We start from the raw sequence: 25,057 nt of genomic DNA on the forward strand, positions 1-25,057 counted from the left end.
CCTGCTTCTTCCTCTCCCGCTCCCCCTGCTTGTGTTCCCTCTCTCGCTGGCTGTCTCTGTCAAATAAATTAAAAAATAAAATAAAATCTTAAAAAATATATATATGGCTAGTTTTCTAGAGTGATTATACAAGTTCAGACTTCATCAGTAGTCTGTGAGAGTTCTAGTTCCTCTGCATCCTTGCTAACACTTGGTATCATCAGTGTCATTTGTTTTTTCCCTTTATTTTACCCATTCCGATGGCATTGTAGGGATATCTTATTGTGGTTTGAACTTGTTGTTCCCTGGTTGTTGAGCACTTTTTCGTGTGTGTGTGTATGTGTGTGTATGCATATATTTGTTAAATATATGTATACACAGCCATTTGGCTACCTTCTTTTGTAAACTACCTGTCAATTCTTTTGTTTTCTCTTCTGTGGTGTCTTTTTCGTTTGTGGTTGTTTTCATAACGGAGGGTTAAATCCAGTCCCTCTGCTCCATCTGGAAGCCTAAGTACCTACATTGATTTTTTTTTTTTTAAGATTTTATTTATTTATCTGACAGAGATAGAGACAGCCAGCGAGAGAGGGAACACAAGCAGGGGGAGTGGGAGAGGAAGAAGCAGGCTCATAGCAGAGGAGCCTGATGAGGGGCTCGATCCCATAACGCCAGGATCGCGCCCTGAGCCGAAGGCAGACGCTTAACCGCTGTGCCACCCAGGCGCCCCACATTGATTTTTTTAAGTGTTAACCCAGTCTCTTAGAATAAATACCACTTGGTTGTGATATGTTTTCATTTTTATATACTGTTGTATCCAGTTTATTAATATTCCATTTAGGAGTTTGCATTAATGAGTGAGATTGGTTTGTAATTTTCCTTTTCTAATAATGTCCATGTCAGGTTTTGGTGTCCATATTATGCTGGCCACATTAAATGAGTTCCCACTTCTGCTTTTGTCTGTAAGAGTTTCTGTGAGTTGGTGTTATTTATTCCTTAATTAAATAAAAGGCTTTTTTTTCCCCCCTGAAGCCACTTGGTCCTAGAATTTTCATTGTGGGAAAGATTAATTTGAGATTTCATTTCTTTGATGGATGGATTGCTGATTGGCCTTTTGGCTGAGATCAAGTGCTGCATTTCCCTGATGGAGAGTGGGCTATTCATATTTTCTGTTGTTTTCTTATGTCAGTTTAGTAAGTTACATTTTTCTAGGTATCTACCTATTTTGCTTAAATTTTAAATTTTATTGGCCTAAAAACATCCTATCTTTTTATGTTTATAGGATCTATAGGATGTTCTTTTTTTTTTATCCAGAAATTGGTTATCTGTTCTCTCTTAATCATTTTACAAAACTGTTAACGATTTTTATTAGTCTCTTTTTAAAAAAATGACTTTTTTTGCTTTGGTGATCCTTTTTTATTGTGTTTTTTTTTCTAGTTTATGTCTGTTCATGTCTTCGTTTTTTCCTTTTATTTTCTTTGCATCTTCGTGGATTTTTTTTTCTGTTTTCTTAATAACTTTATTGAAGTATAATAATTAACATACAAAACGATATTTACATATTTAATGTATGCCATCTGATAAGCTTGGAGATAAATATGCACCCATGAAACTATCACCATAGTCTGTGGCATAAGCATATTCATCACCTGGCTTTTTTCCTCCTGCTTTTAAAATTTTTACTTTTTATCGTTGCTGATTGCATTTAAAAAAAAAAAAATAAAGAGCTCCTCAAAAGAGTATCCTAGCTACATTTAGATGAAATACTATTTCTCCCCTGGCTCCTTAAGATGGATGCTTTGATGATTTTTAGTTTTTATTTATTTTTTCTATTCTGTCAAGGCTATAATTTTCCCTTTATGTACTGCTGTAGCTGCATCCCACAAACTTCTGTGTTGTCTTTGTCATTCAGTTTAAAATACTTTCTGATTTTCATTATGATATAGTTTTCTTTTTAATCCATTCTGGTTATCTTTTTTGTTATTGATTTTTAGCTTAAGCTACTGTAATGAAAGTAATTGTTGAGGTTTTATGGTTCAGTATATGGTTAATATTGATAAATGTCTCATGTACACTTAGAGTAGGCCAAGGTTTTGAATTGTGTTGTTCAATTATATATGCCTGTTATGTTTTTTTCCCTCTTCCTTCTCTGTAAGGTATTTTAAAATTATTTCTGTTTACTGTGGAGTTGCCTTTTTCTCTTTTAATTTTTTTCAGTTTTTGCATTATATAGTTTGAGGCTGTATAATTAGGTGCACATAATCTTCATATTTCTTGTTGAATTAACTTTATCATTGTAAAATATCCTTTGTCTTCAATTTTTTTGAAGATTTATTTATTGACTTTAGAGAGAGAGAAAACGTGCATGAGAGTAGGGGGAGTAATAGAATCTCAAGCAGGCTCCCCTTTAAGCATGGAGCCTGACGTAGGGCTCGATCTCACAACCCTGAGATCATGAACTGAGTGGAAATCAAAAGTCAGACACTCAACTGACCGAGCCACCCAGGCATCCCATAAAGTGTCCTTTATCTTAAGTAACATTTCTAAGCTGTAATAGCTTGCTTTTGGTTAGTGTTTGTATTATGTATCTTTTCTAGAATAGAAAGATTTTTAAAAAATAACCTGGGAATTTAGAATTTCCTTTTTTTTTTTTTTTAAGATTCTTTAAATCTTTAAAATCTTTTTAAAAAAATTATTAGAGAGAGAATAAGCAGGGGGATGGGCAGAGGGAGAAGCAGACTCCCCACTGAGTAGGGAGCCCAGTGCGGGGCTCCATCCCAGGACCCCGGGATCATGACCTGACCTGAGGGCAGATGCTTAACTGACTGAGCCACCCAGGTGCCCCTAGAATTTCTTTAGAAATATATCCAGAATCTTTTTAGAAACACATCTACTTTCAGGGCACCTGGGTGGCTTGTCGGTTGAGCATCTGCCTTCAGCTGGGGTTGTGATCTTGGGGTCCTGGGATCAAGCCCCTCGTTGGGCTCCCTGTTCAGTGGGGAGTCTGCTTTTCCCTCTCCCTCTGCCCCTGCGTTCCAGATATTTGCCATCTGTGTTCCAGATGTTTCATGAAAATGGTTATGTTACCAAAAACAACCCCATGTAGCAAGTATGCTATTTAGTATTACTTCTTTGTAATTGACAAAAGGCTCAGTTTCAGAGTTACATTTTTGTCCTGGATTTTAGATTAGAACCTTTTCGTACCAGAATGTCGAGTTTTAAATTTGTAAGTGGAGAAACAGACACATGACTTGCTAGCATCTTAAAGTCAAATCCACTGTTGAGAATTTGTATTCAAACATAGTGCAGACAGCATTTGTTTTAAGTTAATGCCTCCAGATTTAATGCCTGGGATTAAGAACATATCAGTAGTAGATAAAACTGGCTTTATTTCTATAACTATAATTGTTTTGAAAATGTTTCCATGGACATATTGAAACTCTAACAGCTATAAAGTTAAACTAAAAGAATATACTGACTTAACCTATTTCTTAACTTTTGGGGATAATGACGTATTAAAAGGCACTTTGCTTTAGTTTTGAATTTTATTACAAGGGAAATTTGGTGGGGGTGCCTGGGTGTCTCAGTCAGTTAAGCGTCTGCCTTCGGCTCAGGTCATGATCCCAGGGTCCTTTAAAAAAATTCCCCTTTTTAACTTCAGATAGAAAAGTTACTTTTTTCCTTTGTAGTTTTTTGCGTAGAATTTTGTTTTTTAGGCTTTGGTGTTACTGTTCAGAAGTTGAAGATCAAGATCTACATGTAATTTTGGTTTGAGGGATGACTACAAAACTTACCCTATTTTTATTTGTTTGCAGTGTTTGTCATGTCTAATGAAAATAGCATTGTAAATACCAAGACCTATAATATTTGCCATAGGTCTAGAACATTTGGACTTTGAAGTTTAAAACGTACATCTGGGTGGGTGATACCTTCGTGCTGGTATTTTGAAGCAACTGCTTCAGATTTCCTTAATTTATACCCAAATGAAGTAAAGAAGTGAAGTGTTGTAAAACAGTTATTTAAAGTGTGGGTTTTTTTTTTTCCTTTGTTTATTTATTTATAGTAATCTCTGCACCCAAGGTGGGGCTCAGTCCCACAACCCCAAGATCAGGAGTCACACGCTCTTCTGGCTGAGCCGGCCTGGCACCCCTAGAACAATGATTTAAAGCAACAACAGCGACAATAACCGGGGCGTCTGGGTGACTCCGTCGGTTAAGCATCCGACTCTTGATCTCACCTAAGGTCTTGATCTCAGGGTCATGAGTTCGAGCAGTGCTTTAGAAAAAAAAAACAAAAACCACCAACCCAAATCGCTGTTGTAAACTGAAATGGAGGAAAACACTGTTTTCCTCCTAAGACAGATTAACTTTGGATGAACTAACAAAAAAGCTGTGTTTTATGAGTTTGTGGTAGTCCTCAGCTTTTTATAGCCTTGAGAGTTTAAATGGATACAATCTGAATTCAGTTTGCTTTCAGTGAGTTACTGGCTTTTTTAGATGAAAATACCTGGTAAGGGATTGATTGCCTGTTCTTGTATGAAGTACCATTATCTCCCTAATAGCAGAAAATACTTTCTCTAAAGTATTTTAAGATGTATATAGTCAGAATCTCTTAAGTTCCTATCCCAGAATTTTCTTAGTTTACCATACTTGGAGTATATTATGTGCTAAAAAAGCTTTTGTGGGCTGGTCTAGAATCTCTCTTTTTCTTATTCTATGAGACATTGCACTCTGAGCTCATGAGAGGGTATCTTTTCATATTGCTTCATTATTTGAGAAGATTATATTTAGACCATTATACATTGGGACTACTACACTTTATAAATCTTACAGCTGTGAAAAGAATGGTTAGTGAAGAATTTGATACTATTTGTGAGAGACTTCTTTTGTTCCAGATTTTTCTGAGTTAGTTGATTTTATTACTGGGTTGTAGCGTCAGATGTTAAATTTGGCATTTTGAAATCCTTCATATAGAAGTTTTTTACTATAAACATTTTCAAACATACATAAAAGTTAAGAGAATAGTATACTATGACTGCACCCACATTGCCATATATCTAACACTTACATAAAAAAGAATTATCAAGATTTCGTCGTACTTGCTTCATCCATGATTTTTTTTTAACTCCTTGTTTTTTCTTTTTTTGGCTCAAATAATGTTTCCTCTTTGACCGTAGGTGTACATTGTTAGGTAAATCACAATCCTTAGTTAATTGTACTCATCATTGGTCATTGCATAGCATCCCTTAATTTATTCATTCAGGTTTTAAATTAATAATGAAAATAAACACCTAGGAACCTGTCATCCCAAACAAAAAGCTAAGTCCTGCTTTGAAACTAACCTGCATCTATAATCATCTCCCCAGTCTCATCCCCTGCCTCTGTCTCCCTTACCTGAAGTAGTTGTCACTCTGAATCCTGCTCTCACTAACATCTTCTTTTGTTTTTATAAGGGATACACAGTAGAATCAAGACTGTTGATACTGGAGGTCAAAGTGATATATAATTCACATGCTTTTGCTTCACTGAGTTGATTTACATAATTTGCTAAAAACTATATATTTCTTTTAGTTGTTTTAAACTTTATTGCAAATGTATTGTGTTAAATATATATTATTAAATGTAATGTGTTAAGTGTAATTTTTTGGAACTTAATTGTTCACTTTATATTATATTACTAATATAATGTATGTTGCTGGAGTTCTTTCATATTAATTGCATTGTAATATCCTCTGTGCAACTATACCACAGTTTTGGGGTTTTTTTTATCCCCTTTCTTGTCAATATGATTTTGGGTTCTTTCCTACCGCAGTATTTTATTTTATTTTATTTTATTTTTTTAAGATTTTATTTATTTATTCGACAGGATAGAGACAGCCAGCGAGAGAGGGAACACAAGCAGGGGGAGTGGGAGAGGAAGAAGCAGGCTCATAGCGGAGGAGCCTGATGTGGGGCTCGATCCCATAATGCCAGGATCATGCCCTGAGCCGAAGGCAGACGCTTAACCGCTGTGCCACCCAGGCGCCCCCCTACCGCAGTATTTTAAAGCAAATCCCAGACATCATGTTATATCAATCTTACATAAATCTCTAAAAAATATGAATATTTTCTTACATAATTACAGTGCCATTGCCATTTTAGTAAAATTGATAGCAATTCCTTAATATCATCTGTGCTGTCAGTTAAAATTTCCTCACTTAAAAAAAATTTTTTTTACATTTGTTGTGTTTGTAATAACTCCAAATAAGGTTCCCATATGATGTGACAGTTGATTTTTATATCTCTTGAGTCTCTTAGTCTAGAGTACTCTCCCCTTCCCCGACTTTTCTCCTCTATACACTGTTGACTTGTTGAAGAATCGTGTATCTTGCTATGGGATATCCTACATTCAGGATTTGTCTGTTTCCTTCCTCTTAGTGTTCTTTATTCTAAAATCTTGATTAAAATAATTTTTAAGTGTTTTTGGCAAGAATATTCCATAAGCTATGTGCTGGGTACTTCATATCATATAGCATCAAAAGGCTCGTGATGTCTGTTTGTGGTCTGACTTTATAAATGCTGAAAGTGATCAGTGAGTTCAGGTAGTGACATTGTAAAGTTTCCTGTTAACCTCTCATTCACTGATGATCATTTCAGAATCAGTTGCTTGTTTGGAGGTTATAATATGGTGGTTTTTAATTCTGTCTTTTTTCTGTATTTGTTTAACTGGAATTCTGTGAAGAATTTTCCCTCAGTAACTGAGGCTGTTTGAATACTTTGAAATGTAGTTAGAGCAGGGATAAATGCTGAATTATTTTTCAGAGTCAGGAGTTGGTGTCCAGTTACCTACAGTGGTGATTCATGAGTTATGGACTTTTATACAGGGGCGTTGTTTCCTCATTTTAAATATCCGTTTGAACTCATGGGTCTTTCTGTATTCAGTTTGTTTTAGTCAGTTTTAGTTATCAATTTGCTTATATTGACCAGCATCGGACAAAATTTGCATCCTTTTTCCATGACCCTGGTACTCTTAGAGAGCTTCCATGCTTTTTGACAGAATAAGATGTATGAAGCTTATCTTACATCTTTCCTGCCCCAGACCTGGAATCAGTCATTCCTCCAAGAAGTCCTTGTTACTTTTAGTGGGGAATATTTAGAGACCACAATCTGGGCCCAGAGGTGCTTACTGCTCTTGGGCTGTCATTGCCTTTAGGCTTTTTTGGTGGGTGGTGTTAGGAAGTATGTATTTTTGAAAAGAAAAAGATCATCAGTTCATATTGACCTTTCAGATTCAGTCTGAGGATTGCATACTTAGATGTAGTTTTCTTTTTCTTTTTCTTTTTCCTTTTTCTTTCCCTTTCTTTTTTCCCCCCTTGGTTTTAAACTTGTATCTCTTCCCTTACACTGAAAGCTTTAGTTCCTAACAGAGTAGTAACTTAAGTACACATTTGCTTTGTCCTGATATGAATGTCCATTAATAATAACATATTATTAATATATGTCTTATTAACATCTTGGTGTACGTTAATAAGAAATGATTTTATATATCAGAGTAATTTTGTAATACCAGTATTACTGCTGACAGTAAGACCACTGAATAGCGTTTAAGGTGATATTTATAGTTCCTTATTCATCCTTATGCCATGATTCTAGTAAGGACATACAGTCAAAATACTGTGTTCCAAAGTCACTGAAAATAATTTCTTTCTCTGTCTGGTTATGCCAACAACTTGATATACAACTAGGTTAATTTGTTTCAGTTTTCAATTTTTAGGGATTGCATTTCTAACTTTAATTTTTAGAAAAATGTAAAACATTTACATGATTCCATAATCAAACTGTGTAACTATAGAGTTTTCACATCCATCCTTTCCCTCTCTAGGTAGTCATTTCCTTTCCTTCCCTCATAGGTAGCCACATTTGTTAATTTTTGGTTATTTTTCCAGTGTTTTTAAATTTTTTAAATAAAGGCAAAATCTCCCTATAAATTTATATTTCTCTCCCCTTCTTACACAGAAGTTAGCATACTGTAACTACTGTTCTGCGCTTTTCTTTTTACGCTTAATCATTCATGTGTGAATCTGGTGATTTCCCCAATTGTTATGGTACATGATATTTCATTGTGTGTATCACCTTTTATTCAATCAGTGCCCCATCGATGGACATTTTGTCTCCGTCTTTGGCCATTAAAAATAATGCTGCAATGCATAGCTCTGTAAATAAGTAATTTAGTATTTTAACGAGTGTATTTTGGAATAGATTTCAGGGCATGGGATTGGTAGGTTAAGAGTGCATGTGTAGATATTGTCGGTTCCTTTTTATCCACTTTCCCCCTTTTTTCACTCCTGCTGTATTGTGTGGGAGTGCCTCTTAACAAACTGCCTCTTTACCTGAATGTATTGTGAGGCTCGGATTTTTGCCAACCAAATAGCTGGATAGCTCCATATAGTTTTACTTTGCATTTCTTTTAGTTGGAATTAAGTGAGCGTTTTCCCAAATGCTTAAAGGCCGTTTTCATTTTTTTTGTGACTGCTTACAGATTTTTTCATTTTTCTATCAGGTTGTTGAGATTTTTTTTCCTAAAAGAATAATAGCTCGTTATACATTAGGGGTAGCCTTTGTGATATACCGTCAACCACTTTTTTAACTATTTGAAGAATATCTTAGTGACAAAATGAAATACAGAAGGAAGGAGGCTCTTAATTTCTGAACTACCATGGAAAGACCTAGGCTTTCAGTTCATGGTAGTGTTCATTTTGATATAATTTTAGGAATAGTATTCTTAGTGATAACTATTAAATTGTGTTAAAATTTACAATGACTTCAGCATTACCTTCTAGTTAATTTGGGAGCACAGAATTCAAGCAGAAAATCTTAGAGATAAATAATCTAGTTTAATGCTGTTTCTAACCCTGTTTGCTTTTTTGAAAAGTAAGAGTATAAATTTCAGATTCTGAGGGATTATCTCAAAACCAGTTCTAAGTTTTGTGGGATAGTTACATCATTTTATTCTTCTTCTTCAGCCCTGGGGTATCTGAAAGACTGTCTGTCTTGTACTAGAGACTAAGATAATAAGAGTCTGAGTTAGTAGGCTGAGAGCCTTCACAAATAACTCAGAGGGTGTTGCTTATAGATCTCAGATGTTGCATTCTTCATACATGAGCAGCTTTTCTCTTTAACTCTAGCTTTGCAATGCAGTCCTCAAACAATTAAATGTCTTTTCTGACAAAGTAGTTACTTTTCATGTGACTTCTAATCTAAAAATCAGATATTCTATTTTTCTAGAAGAACCTAACAAGACATGTGACAGCAGTAACACTAGTGCTACCACTACCTCCATCCAGCCTAATCTGGAAAACAGTAACAGCAGCAGTGAACTAGATTCTTCCCAGAGTGAATCTGCTAAGGCAGCTGATGAGCCTGAAAATGGAGAAAGAGAGTCTCATACACCTGTCTCTATTCAAGAAGAGATAGGTAAGAATACACTTCATGCATTAAAGCGAGCTTTTTAATTTTTTTAATTTTTTAATTTTTTAAATAAAAGTTTGATGGGGTGGGAAGACTTAGATTTTCTTTTCTTCTTTTTTTCCTTTTTTTTTTCTTTTTTTGAACACAAGTAGCACTTGTCATTGTTTTTATTTTAAAAAAATGCAAAAGCACACAGGAAAAAATAAATCTTTTTGGGTACCCTCCCCAGAGGTAACCACCGTCAACAATTTGGTGTGTAACATTTTCTGTCTTTCTCCATGTGGTTACATTAATGTATCTATGTTTACCAAAAGGTTTTTTTAAATTATTATTATTTTTTTACATAAATGGAATCATTCTGCATGCATTGTTCTGCATCTTGCTTTTTTTCATTCAGTAGTACATGTAGGGGATCTTTTCATTATATAAATTGAACTCATTCTTTTTTTTTTTTTTTTTTTTCCCAACTGCTGCATGGTACTCCACAGTATGGATAAACAGTAACTCATTTACTATTTCTCTGTTAGTGGACATACAGGCTGTTAACAGTTTTTCTTATTATTACAAATAGTGGTGGGTTTTTTTTGTTTGTTTGTTTGTTTTGACATCCTCGGCATATATCTCTGTGTACTTACGCAAGGATTTCTGGCAGTATAGGACCAGTAGGTGGAATTGCTGGGTCAAATGGTAGGTACATTTTTAAAATAGTGATGACTGCTGCTCAGTTGTACTTTAAAAGGGATTTATACCAATAATTTACATACATATGTATTTTTTCATACTCTCACCTAAATTCATCATCAGTCTCTTTTTTGCTAATGATGAAAATTATTTCTTTTAAAAATTTGCATATCTGCTTACTAACGCGGTTTAGTTTCTCTTTATGTGTTTGTTGAACTTTCAGTGAATTGCTTAATCATATCTTTTGCTCATTTTTTCCTATTGCATTTTGATAGTTTTTCATAATGAGTCTTAGGAATGCTTTATGTATTATGGCTGTTATCTTGGATTTTATGTATATACTTATACAGTCATCGCTTGTTTTACCTCTTCCTGTTATCTTGTTATACAGAAATTTTTATATAGTTAAATTTATTAATCTTTTTCTTTTGGGTTTGTCTGGATTTTGTGTCTTACTAAGGAAGATCCTATCCCAAGCATATACACATGTTTTACAATAATTTCACATAATATTTCTGTAACTTTGTTTTTAATCCTGCTCTATAATTTTGTGTATGGTAGGAGATGGAGATCTGTTTTAATTAGAACTTGTTTTCAGTTGCAAGCTGCCAAACCAGCTTAAACTAGCTTAAGTGAAAAGGGAAATTAACTAGCTCATGTAATTGGGAAGTCCAAACCATCATCAGGCATAACTGGAGTCCCAGGTATCAAAGCTTTTCTGTCTTCCTCTTTCTCTCTCCCTCTCTCTCTCTCTCTCTCTCTCTCTCTCCCTCCACCTTTTGATGTGCATATGTTTGTGTGTTAACTTCATTCTCTCCTAATACAGACAGGCTTTTTCCAAGTGGCAGGGAAGATGGCATCAGCGGTTTGTATTCATATCTTTCCAAGGTCTGTGACCCAAAGGCAAGGCCCCTACTCCTGCTCCAAATCAAAAGTCCTTGAGGAAGGAATTTGAGTGGCCTATCTTGGACATATTGTTCCCACCCCTGTGGCCAGGGCAGGCAAGGTATTATAATTGATGGCTCCAGCAAAAGTGTATGATTGGAGTGGGGTAGGAATGGTTTTCCAAAGAAAGAGGAATGTTGCAAAGATAGGAAACAAATATCCCCACAGTTACACCCTTTGGTAGCTGAGCACAAACGTATTTATTCAAATTCAAAAATGCTTCTGCCTAACACAATGCAAAGATCTCACCCACAACTGAAGATTTTTTTCAGAAACTTCCCAAAATTACCTCTGGTAGTTGTAACTTTATTTACAACGTCTGTGTGTTGTATATTATTTTTGATTAGGTCTGGATATAGCTTCTCTCAATCTCACAATCCATGAGCCAAATTATGAATTTAACTGCCTGTCACACTTGTTGTCCTGATAGTGGAGGGTGTTCTTTGATAACGCCTGGCTGCCCTTGGTTTTTGGGAGGATGGCTGTGGATGAAACGTGAGAACTATATGGGAAGATCCCCCTTCTGGAGGCCATTCTGCTTTAGCAGCCTAGTTCCTTCTGGCTGTTGTCAGGGATGGGTTGCTGGGGATCTGGCAGTAGCAATCCCTCATAGATTGCCTGGGTACCCAATAGCCAGAAACTCTGCTCAGGGTCTCTGAAGGTAAAGCCCCTCTACTGGCTCTGTCGTCTGCTTTGCAGACCCAATTCCCTAGCCTTCAGGTGGATGAAGTCCTGCCTAGGCAGAATTCTGCCTCCTGCTACCCTTAAAATATGAGCTCCAGAGGCTGGGGTAAAGCAGCTCTGTCTGTACTCTGCCTCCAGGCTGCATGGCCGTGAGTCACTCCTTTATAAGAGGAGGAATGTGGCCTTTGGGCAGGGGATGTTAGATAAGCCTTGTTCTCTTCCTCGGCCCTTTCAGGTCTTACCCCTAGGGATGAATTTGCTGCCTCCTTTCCCTTGTTTTATTAAACTTAGCAAGTGTCAGGTTGCCTAACGGCTCAGTCGGAAGAGCATGCTACTCTTGACTCTTGAGCTCTGGGTAATGAGTTCGAGCCCCATGTTGAGGGTAGAGAGTACTTAAATAAATAAATAAACTTAAAAAAAAAAACACCTTAGCAAGTGTCAAAGGATTGACTCTCAGCTGTATTGGATCGTTGGCTCTAAATTGAAGGGCATTTAAAAAGCGTTGTGCCTTCCCTTTCTGCTTTTAGGAAGTCCAGCTTAGATCAGATGCTGTCTAAAAAGTCTTTATTGTAGGTCCGTATAGATGGTCCCAGGAAGTAGCCACCATAGTTCAATATCTTGGCATAAAACTTTATCGTGGATAGGCTCATGGTCTGAGACCCAAGAGAAAATTGTTGATAGTCCGATTAACTGCTTTGCTGTCACACATTGCAGGTTTCTAGCTTTCCAGCCTGGGATGGAAAAACACCCAATATCCCTTACCCATCTTGATTGAGTCAGTGCCATATATTGGGTCAAAAATCTTAAAATACTCTGGATTATTTAGAATTTTTTGGTTGTAAGTGACAGAAATCCACCAGACTTGCTTAAAATAAAAAGGGAATTTAATTGGGTCATGCAATTGGCAAGTCTAGAGGTAGCGCATTATTGGACCCTGGGCACCAAATGAGGTTATTGCGGGTCTTCCTTTTATCTCCACTTTCCCCCGCCTCCCACCTGCCCCCATGATGAGCTTATTGTCTCGTATTATTAAGTTTTTTCCATGTTGTGGGATAAAAAAAGTAGACAGCCTCTTATTTATACTCTTTTTGTTCGCTAACACAAAAAGCACAACTGGGGCACCTGGCTGGCCCAATTGGAAGAACATACAACCCTTGGTCTCGGGTTTGTGAGTTCAAGCCCCATGTTGGGTGTAGAGATTACTTAAATAAATAATAAAATTAAAAAAAAAAAAAGAAAAAGACCCTTTATTCATCTCCCGAATTTAAAAATTAGAGTAGTATGCTGAATGGCTTGGGCCACATAGCCAGATCTAGGACAGTCACTGTGGCCAGGTGGTGATGGCTAAGCTGGAGGAGGTTGTTCACCCAGTATGGTAGGATTTGTGGCCCCCGCTGAATCATAATTGAAGTGGGGGAAAAGCATCTTCCCAAAGGAAAGAAAGGGTGTTGGTCAGATAAAATTAAGAAATGTTTCCTAAATTGTCTTTTATATTTTTCAGAATAGCCAGTTTTCCCAGTCTAATTTTTTTCTCTACTCACAATGCCATCTTTATAATATATTGTAAATTTTATGTTTGGCCTTTCATTTGCCAGTGACACACTGTTCTTCATTTTAAAGAGCTTTAAATTAAACAGAGAGAGAAATCTTGTTCAACTGTCTGGCCAATGGAAATTGGATGGTGATATGATAGTTTTAAAAATGTAGGGAAATTTTCAGCCAAAGTGAGATTTATGGCAAAGCAGTAATTGTCCCTTGGTGGTGCAGTCTGTCACTTTAAAAAATTAAGTTGTTATGAAAATGTGAGAGGCCTTTATTATAGTAAAAAAACTAATTTAGTTGATTTCACATGTATAATTATTTGCATACACAGATAATTCTAGGTTCCTTAGGTGAAAATTCACTTGGTATTTATATTTATAAACTTTAAACCATTAGGTTTTTAAATAATTTCAATGGAAATCTTTCTAAAATTAATTATACCCTTTACTTTTTGTACAGGAACCATACTGAATATATAGGCAGAGTTCTATTAGTGTGCATTTTGAGCTACAATGTTTGTTGCTTATACATTTGTAGTAGCCCTTCATGCTTTCTAGTAGATGAGCTTTGAAACAGATAACTTGGCATGTTTGAATTTTCTGTACAGTAATAACTGACTCACAGTAAAGTTCTCTTAAGTAAAACCTTTAAGAATTAATATGTTTGCTTTGGCTATTCAAGGACTTTTTGTTTACTTTCTGGATCTTAGATGTGCATCAGATAAGAGTTTTGGATAAATAAGGTGTTGTTATAAATAACTTACTGTTAGCAATTACTTTTGGCTTTTCATCTGATAACAGGTGATTTCAAATCAGAGAAGTCTAATGGGGAAATAAGTGAGTCTCCTGGAGCAGGAAGAGGGGCATCTGGGTCAACTCGAATTATCACCAGATTACGGAATCCAGACAGCAAACTTAGCCAGCTGAAGAGCCAACAGGTGGCAGCTGCAGCCCATGAAGCAAATAAATTATTTAAGGAGGGCAAAGAGGTATGTTCTTTCTGTTTAAAACAAAAAATCTCTGGAATGTGAAATAATTTTATTTATCAGACCTGAAAAATAGGGGCAGGAAGTGTGGACCTACTCTTGAATTGTATTTTTCTACTTCCAAGAGTGTAGTGGGTAGCAGGTTAAAAGTGATTAGGTCTATAATACATATAATACATATTTTAGACAATAAGTACAGTTGTATACCCAAATTTCAGTTCATGTGGGGAAATGCTATAATTGGGTGGTATACTTTCTTACTGTATAGTTAGTTTTATTGTATATGATTCTAAAGAGGTAGAGGCTTCTTTTTCACATACGGTAAAGAGTACGTTGTTTGTGGGCTAGTAAAGAGTTATAGGTGATTTAATGCTCAGTTCTAGCTGTAATAATTTTTTTTAAAGATTTTATTTATTAGAGAGCACGAGCGGGGAGTGGGGCAGAGGGAGAGGGAGAGGGAGAAGCAGACTCCCTGCTGCGTGGGGAGCCTTATGCGGGGCTTGATCCCAGGACCCTGAGTTCATAACCTGAGCCAAAGGCAGGCACTGAAACGACTGAGCCACCCAGGCATCTCCCCCCTTTTTTAAGATTTATTTATTATTTCAGAGAGATGCACACTTGGGGGCTCGGGATAGGGAGAGAGAGCATCTCAAGCAGACTCCCCACTGAGTAGGGAACCTAATGAGGGGCTCGATCTCACAACCCTGAGATCATGACCTGAGCTGAAGTCAAGAGTTGGACACTTAACCGACTGAGCCACCCAGGTGCTTCTAGTAGTTTTATTTTTTATTTCTTAAGAAGTAATCTCTATACCCAGTGTGGGGCTCAAACTCACAACCCAAAGATCAAGAGTCATACACTTTACTGACTGAGCCAGCCTGGTGCCTCAGCTAGTACTTGGTGTTTCTGTTCCCCAGCTAGCTAGGGTAGCAGTATAAGGCCACAACTGTGTCTTCCATATTTAAGAATTATTTGCAAGGTAGATATGCAAGAATATATAGTGTTCTCTTCTAAACATAGGAATTTCTTTAAAGCAATAGCTTCGAAGCTGGTTTTTCACTCTGACCCTCAGTATGACATTTTTCATAGCATTCCAGTACACACATGCAGAAGTTTCCTGAAATAGTATTTTACCTTACCATGTGGGAAGCACTCTGGTATTTTCTTTTCTAGTCTAGTTGATTGTGTTATATTTTGTTGTTGTTTTTTTTAAGTTGAAAAGATCCACTATTGATCTCATGGTTCACTAAAGGATTGGGATCAGCTGTTGGAAAACAGGCTTTTAAAGTATCCATGGGCTCTCATACTAAAGCTGGAATGATAAAAGGAGCAGAAAAAAAGATATTTTTAGGAATATATTTTTTGGGGAATAGTACGTGTAGTGCCTTACGTTTTCCCTACCGTATATATCATAAGCTTAAAGTAATGGTTGGTGAATGATGTACACATGTGGTTTTGTGTGTATATTTGAGATACATGAAAATACTTCATAAAGTCTGACATACAATAAGCACTTAGAGGTTCTTTTTATGGGAAGATCTTGGTTGTTTAATTATAAACAATTATGTTTAGCTTTTAACTTCGCTGATAAATTTCAAAAGTTCAGTCGTAAGATATACCTGAACTTTATTTTGAATGATAAATTACAGATTATTGAAAGACAGTTGATTAAGTTTACATATTTGATATGAATAATCAGTCTTTTTATTTTCTTGGTCAGGTACTGGTAGTTAACTCTCAAGGAGAAATTTCACGGTTGAGCACCAAAAAGGAAGTGGTCATGAAAGGAAATATCAACAATTATTTTAAGTTGGGTCAAGAAGGGAAGTATCGTGTCTACCACAATCAGTACTCCACCAATTCATTTGCTTTGAATAAGCACCAGCACAGAGAAGATCATGATAAGAGAAGACATCTTGCACATAAATTCTGTCTGACTCCAGCAGGAGAGTTCAAATGGAATGGTTCTGTCCATGGGTCCAAAGTTCTTACCATATCTACTCTAAGACTGACTATCACCCAACTAGAAAACAATATCCCTTCATCCTTTCTTCATCCAAATTGGGCTTCACACAGGTAAAGGAAACTAAGGTTCATTTATTTCTGTGGATATACTAAAAATTTACGAAATGATTATTGCACGTGCTCACTTGAAACGCATTACCAATGAATTAGTTAGCAAGACACTGAGCACATTAGGGATGTGAGTATACTTCTAAGTTACTGGACCAGCATTAGCATTTGGAAGACTCCTCTGGAGCCCAGAGGAGGCCACTCAAAGTTCCAGAACACTGTAGAAGGTTTAAGGAATTGGAAGACTAATCGATCTCTGGGATTCCTTCTAGTGTTAAAAATCTGTGATTCAGGGGCGCCTGGGTGGCACAGTTGTTAAGCATCTGCCTTCTGCTCAGGGCGTGATCCCAGCGTTCTGGGATCAAGCCCCACATCAGGCTTCTCTGCTAGGAGTCTGCTTCTTCCTCTCCCACTCCCCCTGCTTGTGTTCCCTCTCTCGCTGGCTGTCTCTCTCTCTGTCAAATAAATAAATAAAATCTTAAAAAAAAAAAAAAATCTGTGATTCAGAGGTCCTGTCCCCATGCTTTAATGAAACCACTATTTTGCACCAAAATAAATAAATAAAAATTTAAAAATCTATGATTCTGTGAGGTAGGAACTTCCAGTAGCAGTATATTTAAACCTGCTTAGCCTAGGAACATATGCCCTATAAGATCAGAAATTACAGCTCTTGTGCTTTTAAGACCAACAAGTGAAATAACTTTTTTTCCCTCCTGAAATACAGGGCAAATTGGATCAAAGCAGTTCAGATGTGTAGCAAACCCAGAGAATTTGCACTGGCTTTAGCGATTTTGGAGTGTGCAGTCAAACCTGTTGTGATGCTACCAATATGGCGAGAATCTTTAGGCCACACCAGGTAAGTGAGTTCTGAGCCTTGTAAATGGTGTACCATACTCCCTTTTGGAATATTAGCCTGTTAATGAAAGTTCGTGTATTTAAAAGGCCATATTACAATTAAATTAAACTCTTCCTGGCCTTTTCCCTTCTCTGTGAGATGTAACACAAATAAATATTATTTCTATTATTATTTAAAAGTAAAAAGCATTTTTATTGAACAGAAAGAGCACTCACATTTTTTTAATATCCTAGAATGTTTCAGTTACTGTGCTGGGCATCTGATTTACTTAGAATTGAATGTCTAGACATGACTCAGCTCCTGAGTAGACCAGAGTTGTGTGACTTCAGCAGACTGTTAAAAAAAATTGATAAATTTTGTGACTTGAATCTACTTTTTAATTCAAATGGATTTTTTTATCTTTAGTTAGTCTTTAAAAAGTTATTACTATAAAAACTAATATAAGCTTATGGTAAAAAAAAAATGAAAATTACTATTCAAAGTGAAAAGAAGGAATCATTTTACCTTCCCCGCCCCTCTACAGAGCCCATTCTGAAGGTATGACACTTATTTTGTTAATACAAATAATATTTTGTGTTGCTTCCCACATCTGTGTTTTATTTTATGATGAAAAGTTTTTTTTAAGAAAAGTAGTTTACACCTGCCAAATTTTCATCTCCTAAGGATTGCTCTCAGATTTTTGTGTGTGTGTGTGCTCTCCTTACATAATAAATCTTATAGATAACTTTGTTTTCTCTCTTTTCTACCTCCTGTTTTGAATGTAATTGCTGCTGCCAATAGAGGCTTCCACAAGTGGAATGGACTTAATTCTTCCTAGGATTAAAAAAAGAGGGTTAAGTTCAGGTGCTACAGACTGCATGCTAGAAGAGGAGAGCTGAATGGCTGCCATAGCTTTATTCTACTTCTTACTGATCTCTTTTACAAGGTAGAGCAGAGAGTCAGAGGCAATTGTGAAGCAGTACGCTGGGTTTCTGTTGCTCCTTCTTGCATTTACCTCCAGACTTGCCCCAAACTCTTCTGTCCCAACTTTCTTCTATTCAGGGATCATCCTGAAGCAGCCATGTCTCTAGTGACAAGAAATCAATACTTTGAGAACTGAAGCTTAGCTAAGTGTTGGTAAATAAACTCCAATACTCAAATATAACTTAAAGTGACTAAATCAGGGGCGCCTGGGTGGCACAGCGGTTAAGCATCTGCCTTCGGCTCAGGGCGTGATCCCGGAGTTCTGGGATCGAGCCCCACATCAGGCTCCTCTGCTATGAGCCTGCTTCTTCCTCTCCCACTCCCCCTGCTTGTGTTCCCTCTTTCACTGGCTGTCTCTATCTCTGTCAAATAAATAATAAAATAAAATCTTAAAAAAAAAAATAAAGTGACTAAATCATACCTTTTCTAAATTCATTTCTCGATTTTAAACATTCAATGGAAGATGGAATTCAACTTTTTTTTAAAAATGAGTTTGGTTTTTTTTCTTCCTGGTTTGTCATTAATGGCTAGCCTTCTAAGCATGTCACTTAGAGTTATAAAATTATATCATGAATTGTATTTGTATTAATGACACATCTGGTAATATATGAAAGAATCTTTTTTAATATTATGAGGTAAAATAGAATGCTCTGAATTTTTAAAAAATTAGAGACTACGATTCAGAAAAATTAGAGATTAATAACAGGGCACTAACTTCTCTTAGTACTATGGTCAAAAACTTCCAGGTGACAAACTTCTAAGATTTGACCTTAAGGAACTGTTTACAAATTCAGCCAGTTATTTTATTCGTTAAATGATTGGTTATTATGATTGTTAATAATAAAGCTTTGAGAGCCTTCTAAATATCTAACAGTTGCAGGACATTTAAAAAATATTAGTAAATTAAGATTTTTTTGAGAAAATTATAAAGCCTTTGTTGAAAAACAATGTTAGGTATGGAAGAATACCTAAATAAGTAGAAATATAACTCATGTTCATGTATAGGACTACTCAGTGTCTTAATAGTGTTAATTTTTCTCATATTATTACATAAATTAATTCTAATAGCATGAATAATTATCATTGGGCTTTCTGCAGAATTGGACAAGATGATTAAAAATTTTATATGGAAAAGGGCAATAGTAGGGTTTACACTTAAAGGACAGGGTAGAGGGACGCCTGGGTGGCTCAGTTGGTTAAACGTCTGCCTTCGGCTCAGGTCATGATCCCAGAGTCCTGGGATCAAGTCCCATGTCAGGCTCCCTGCTCAGAAGGAAGTTTGCTTCTCCCTCTGCCTGCTGCTCCCCCTGCTTGTGCTCTCTCTATCTCTGTCTCTCTGACAAATAAATAAATAAAATCTTTTAAGAGAAAAGAAAGGACGGGGTAGAAAGACTTGTCCTACCAGATAAAAAAAACTTATTTGGTAGCTATAATAATCCTGCAGTATAGATACAAAGATAAATAGACCAGTGGTACAGAATAAACCATCCAGAAAGAGACCAGCCCATATATAGAAATGTAATAGATGATAGAGTAGCATTTTAAAAAGGTTGAACTGTTCACTAGCAGGTGTGATGTGGCAATTTGAGTTATCTGTATGGTGGGAAATTGGATCCCATTCTTTATATCATACACAGTAGTCAGTTCCAGGTAGAGTAAATCCTAAATGCAAAAAGCAAAACTCCCAGGAAGAAAATATAAGAGATAATGATTTTGGAATGAAGAACGTTCCCTCCCTTCCTCCCTTTCTGTCTCCTCCACTTCCTTCCTTTCTTCCTTCTATCCCATTTCCCTTTTCCCCTTGCCTCTCCTTCACATATTTTTTCCTTCTCCCTCCACTTCCTCCCATATTTCGTTCCTTTTCTCTTACTCTTGATGGTTTTCTTTCCTTCCTGATTCATTCTGTTTCAGAACGCACCAAAGTGTGGCATTATTTCTTCCATTGTTAAGCTGTTATCTATCAGATAAGAATGAGTGTGCATATAGGTATCTGTGTATCTGCTGTTACTACAGGTGACTTTCCTTTTTCATGTTTAATATTGTAATACATACGTAAGATTGTAATATATAAGCAAGAATGGGTCATAATAAAAAAAACACCTGTGAACTCATCAACCAGTTTCAAAAATAAGAACATTATCATTATTGCATCTACTTTCCATTCACATTACTTGCCTCCCCTGAGAGATAACTGTAATTTTTAAGTTTTTTTTGTTATATCCGTTGTTTGACTACGTAGTTTTATCACATATGTATAGATCAGTGAATGGTGGATTGTTTTCTGTTGCTTGAGTTTTATAATAATGTGTCATCCTAAAAAACTAAGTCATAGACTGGTTAACAGTTTTATTTTTTTTATCATAGTATAATCAAAAGAGGGTTAGTGTTCATAATATATTCAAGAATTTCTACAGTTCAGTAAGAGAAAAATCAAACCATTTAGTAGGAAAAAAGGTCAAAGATACAAATATAATTCAGAGGAGACACAAATAGCCAAAAACATGAAAATTTCCCTGGTAAGGTGAGGTAAATGCACATTAAAACTAGGGACTGTTATTTCACCCCCACGCCCATAGGATTGTTAAAAATTTAGCGAATATAGGCAAATAGGTGACATAATAGAAAGAGCAACCAGAGAAGTGGGTACTGCAACCATGGGAAAGAATCATCTGGTAAAAACAAAGTTGAAAATGCAATTCTACTCCTAACTCAGTACCTTAGAGAGACCTTACATGTGTACGTGAGAAGATATGTAGGAAGAAATTTTTTTTTTTAGTAGGTTCCACGCCCGTCGTGGAGTCCAGTACGGGACTTGAACTCATGACCCTGAGATCAAGATCTGAGCTGAGATCACGAGTCGGCCGCTTAACCGACTGGGCCACTCAGGTGTGCCCCAAAATGTTTCTTACAGTACTTTGTAATGGTAAAATTTGGTAACAGTCCCTAACTGCCCATAATTAGGCACATTTAAGTTATGGGGTGGTTCTGTAATGGGCCATTATACAGCCATGAAACTAGAGCAAGCGTCAATGAGATTGAATCTCATGAATGTACAATAGAGTAAAAACAATTCTTTTCTTAAAAATACATGTAGTATGATTCTATTTATGTAAAGTTTAAAAGCATGTGTTCTAGTATGTTAAAATGCTGTTTGTGGATACAGACATTTGTGGTAAAAGCTTAAAGAAATACAGGAGATATATGCTTAAAACCTAAGAAGTACACTTCTAAATAAATAAATATTCAAAGAACAGTTGTAATGGAAACTAGAAAACACTTCAAATTGAATGTTCATGAGAACCCTACATATATTGAAATTTGTAGGCTGCCACTGAAGAGTACCCAGGGGTAAATTGGTAGCCCTCAGTGCTTACATTAGAAAAGAAGAGCTGCAAATTAATTAGTCACCCCGAAGACAGGAAATATTAAGAACTGTTGAACATTAAATATTTGATGAAACAGAGAACATGCCTTAGATCCCATTATAATTTTACAAACCTCTGATGAGATTATCAGGAAAGAAAAAATAAAGGAGAAAACACAAATAACCATCAAAAATAGAAAAGGGACTATGCCAATCAGTATTTCTGATTCACTTTCACTGGCACTAGAGATTTTAAACCTTCAGAGGGTCCACTAACATAGTATTCAGGCTTCCTACATCCATAGAGGAAGGGCCCACTGGGCTCCTACTTTTGGGTAGAAGGATTGGGGAAGAGGGTCTGCCACCCCCATCTCAGTTACTGGACAGTAGGGCATAGGCCATGCTCTCTTCTCAGGCAGGAAAAGGATTTCTGGTTCAGTTTAAAGGATATCACTGTACCTACCAATAAGGAGGTGGGCAGGACCAGATGACTTCATAAGGAAGTTCTTCAGATTTCAGGTAATAGATAATTCTATTCAAACTCTTCTATAAAATGGAAAAAGAAGGAAATCTCGCAGATTATTGTTAGTATAATACTATTAAAAAACTTGATGCATAGAAATAGACAAAAGATAACTAGAAAATCATGGCCCTGTCTCCTTTATTAATATTTATCATTGGTTAATAATTAATGGCAAGTAGATGTGCATTCAGGTACTCTTAAAACACTAGCAAATATATTCAGGAGTAAATTTTAAAAATTGTAAACCATGGCTAAATTGGCTTCCCCTAGACATGGAAGAGTTGTCCACTCTTAGGAGATTAATAATATCATGCTGTTTTAAGAAGTCAAAGAGAGAAAACTTTGATCCTCTCATTAGATACCAAGAGGGTATAAGTTCATTAATTCTTCTTTTAAAAATTCTTAAATAGGAATAGAGAATAAATAGTCTTTTTTGTTTTTTTCCCCCCTAAAGATGTATTCCAAACCAAACCATCATGCTTTCTTGATACATTCCCATTAACATTCAGATGGAACAAAACAAAAATGCCCACCATCAATGCTGGCTTTTAACTTTTCTTAAAAGTGTTAGCTACTGCAGTTCGTCAAGGGAAATAAAACATACAGATATATGTGTGTATATATATGTATGTATGTGTTGGCAGATAAGGCGTAATTATTATATGCAGTTGACCTAATTAGATGCTTAGAAACCCCAAGAAAATTGAAAAACTATCAGAAACAATCTGAAAACTAAGTAAAGATTTTATTTTTTTATTTTTTTATTTTTTTAAAGATTTTATTTATTTATTCGACAGAGATAGAGACAGCCAGCGAGAGAGGGAACACAAGCAGGGGGAGTGGGAGAGGAAGAAGCAGGCTCATAGCGGAGGAGCCTGATGTGGGGCTCGATCCCATAACACCGGGATCACGCCCTGAGCCGAAGGCAGATGCTTAACCGCTGTGCCACCCAGGCGCCCCTAAGTAAAGATTTTATTTATTTGAGAGAGAGAACGCGCGCGTGTGCACGAATTGGGGGCGGAGCAGAGGGAGAGGGAGAAGCAGACTCCCTGCTGAGCAGGGAACCCAATGTTGGGCTCAGTCCCAGGACCCTGGAATCATGACCTGAGCCATATGCTTAGGTCTGACCTGAGATCAGATGCTTAACCAACTGAGCCACCCAGGCGCCCACTGAACAATACATTTTATGTAACAGTAACCATGTAGAAAACACTGTGGGAGTTCTGAGTTAAAATAACAAATTGTATAAATACATTTAATTTTGTTCCTTAACTCCCTGAAAACCATGGCGGGGGGATTTTTTTTAAAGCATAAACCCACAGAGAAAAGGGGAACAGCAGAGAATACAGCAGCAGCAAAGCCGTGGAAGCAAGAATACAGGTGAACAAATGGTAAACTGCCTAGGAAGGCCATAGCCCAAGTCAGTGGGGAGAACAGAATTTTCATGAGTCACACCAGAGAATCATCAGAAGGCATAGGAGCAGGAAGTCCATAGCAGTCCATTTTGGACCGTATCTGTGCAGTGTACCTACTTCCACACAGTCCTGCCAGATAACCATGAGTATGGTGAGCCCAGTGTCTTCCAGGCCTCACTCAGACCCTCACCCTCAGATTTCACCAGAAGAGGCTACTGTGACCCAGTGACAAGTTTTTTTCCTGGGAACCTTCTTTTAACAGTAACAATATTGCTCTTTTGCTCATGCAGCTAGTTTTATTCTTGCTACTGAATTTTCAAAAGCCGAACTTTATACTGTTTGGGATATACACATGAGTGATAAAACTATAAAGAAAAGCAAGGGGACGATAACCCAAAAGTCAGGGTAATGACTGCCTGAGAGTGGGACACACTAGCTTCTGATGTATTTGGTTATTGATACAAAGTTCTCTTTCTTAACCTGGTTATATCTTACTTTTTTTTTTTTTTTTTTAAGATTTTATTTATTCATTCGACAGAGAGAGAGACAGGGAACACAAGCAGGAGGAGTGGGAGAGGAAGAAGCAGGCTCCCAGGGGAGGAGCCTGATGCGGGGCCCGATCCCAGAACACCAGGATTACACCCTGAGCTGAAGGCAGACGCTTAACGACTGAGCCACCCAGGCGCCCCCATCTTACATATTCTTAAAAATTACAGTGAAAGAAAAGATCCCCATAACAGCAAAAACTCTCAAATAACTAGGAATAACTTTAACAAGAAATATTTAGGATCATGTAAAGAAATTATTAAAACTTTACTAAAGATAGAAAGGATACCTGGTAAATGAAAAGGTAAAGAGGGGCACCTGGTGGCTCAGTTGGTTGAGCAGCTGCTTTCGGTTTCCTGAGATCGAGCCCCACATCAGGCTCCCTGCTCAGCGGGGAGTCTGCTTCTCCCTCTGCCTTTGCTGCTCCCCCTGGTTCTGCTCTCTCGCTCACGTTCTCTCTCTCAAATAAATAAAATCTTTTTAAAAACTGAAAAGGTAAAGATACATTATCTTTTTGTATAAAGACATACAAAAAGATATACTTTTATATATGTAGTATACATATCTAAACAGATACGTACACATTTTCTAAAACTATGCATTATGATTACTTAATCTATCAAAATTCATATTCATTTCCATTATGAATAGGATTTTCCCTCCTTGGGGGGCAGACAGGCTTGATCAAAATGATACTAATATTTCAGCTAGAAAAATTAATTGCAAGAAAAGGGAAGTAGGTATGAGAAAAAAGGGAATAGATATTAGAACATTTTTGAAACTACAATAAAAAATAAGGTTTAGGGTAGCGGGATAGAACTAGACCTAAACACATGCGAGCATCTAGCAATGACAGCATTACATGTAAGTGAAGGAAAGAGGACATGTGTGGAGAAAATATCACCTAGATCCCTGCCTCAGCAAAAACATTCAGATCAAGGAAGGTTTTTTTAAAAAACAAAAACTAAAAAACTTCAATAAGAAACCATGGATTAATTATGTTTTTGTTGTGATACTTTCTTTTTAAACAGATGTAAAACCCAGATGCCATAGAGGAA

At 36.6% G+C, this 25,057-nt stretch overlaps 1 protein-coding gene across 7 annotated transcripts in view; it reads left to right on the forward strand.

The window, feature by feature from the left end:
* BPTF (bromodomain PHD finger transcription factor) overlaps positions 1-25,057 on the forward strand; it is a 144,162-nt gene that overhangs the window by 60,377 nt on the left and 58,728 nt on the right. For 5 of the 7 annotated variants that reach the window (XM_040640381.1, XM_040640380.1, XM_040640379.1 and 2 more), the window contains 4 exons: positions 9,240-9,428; positions 14,075-14,262; positions 15,980-16,335; positions 17,057-17,188. In XM_040640381.1, coding sequence (XP_040496315.1) covers positions 9,240-9,428; positions 14,075-14,262; positions 15,980-16,335; positions 17,057-17,188 — 865 coding nt within the window. The remainder of the gene's footprint in view (positions 1-9,239; positions 9,429-14,074; positions 14,263-15,979; positions 16,336-17,056; positions 17,189-25,057) is intronic. The other 2 variants (XM_040640382.1, XM_040640383.1) reach the window with 1 other exon arrangement.

This window comes from Ursus maritimus, unplaced genomic scaffold (assembly GCF_017311325.1).
Source record: "Ursus maritimus isolate PB19 unplaced genomic scaffold, ASM1731132v1 scaffold_24, whole genome shotgun sequence".
Taxonomy (NCBI): Eukaryota; Metazoa; Chordata; class Mammalia; order Carnivora; family Ursidae; genus Ursus; species Ursus maritimus.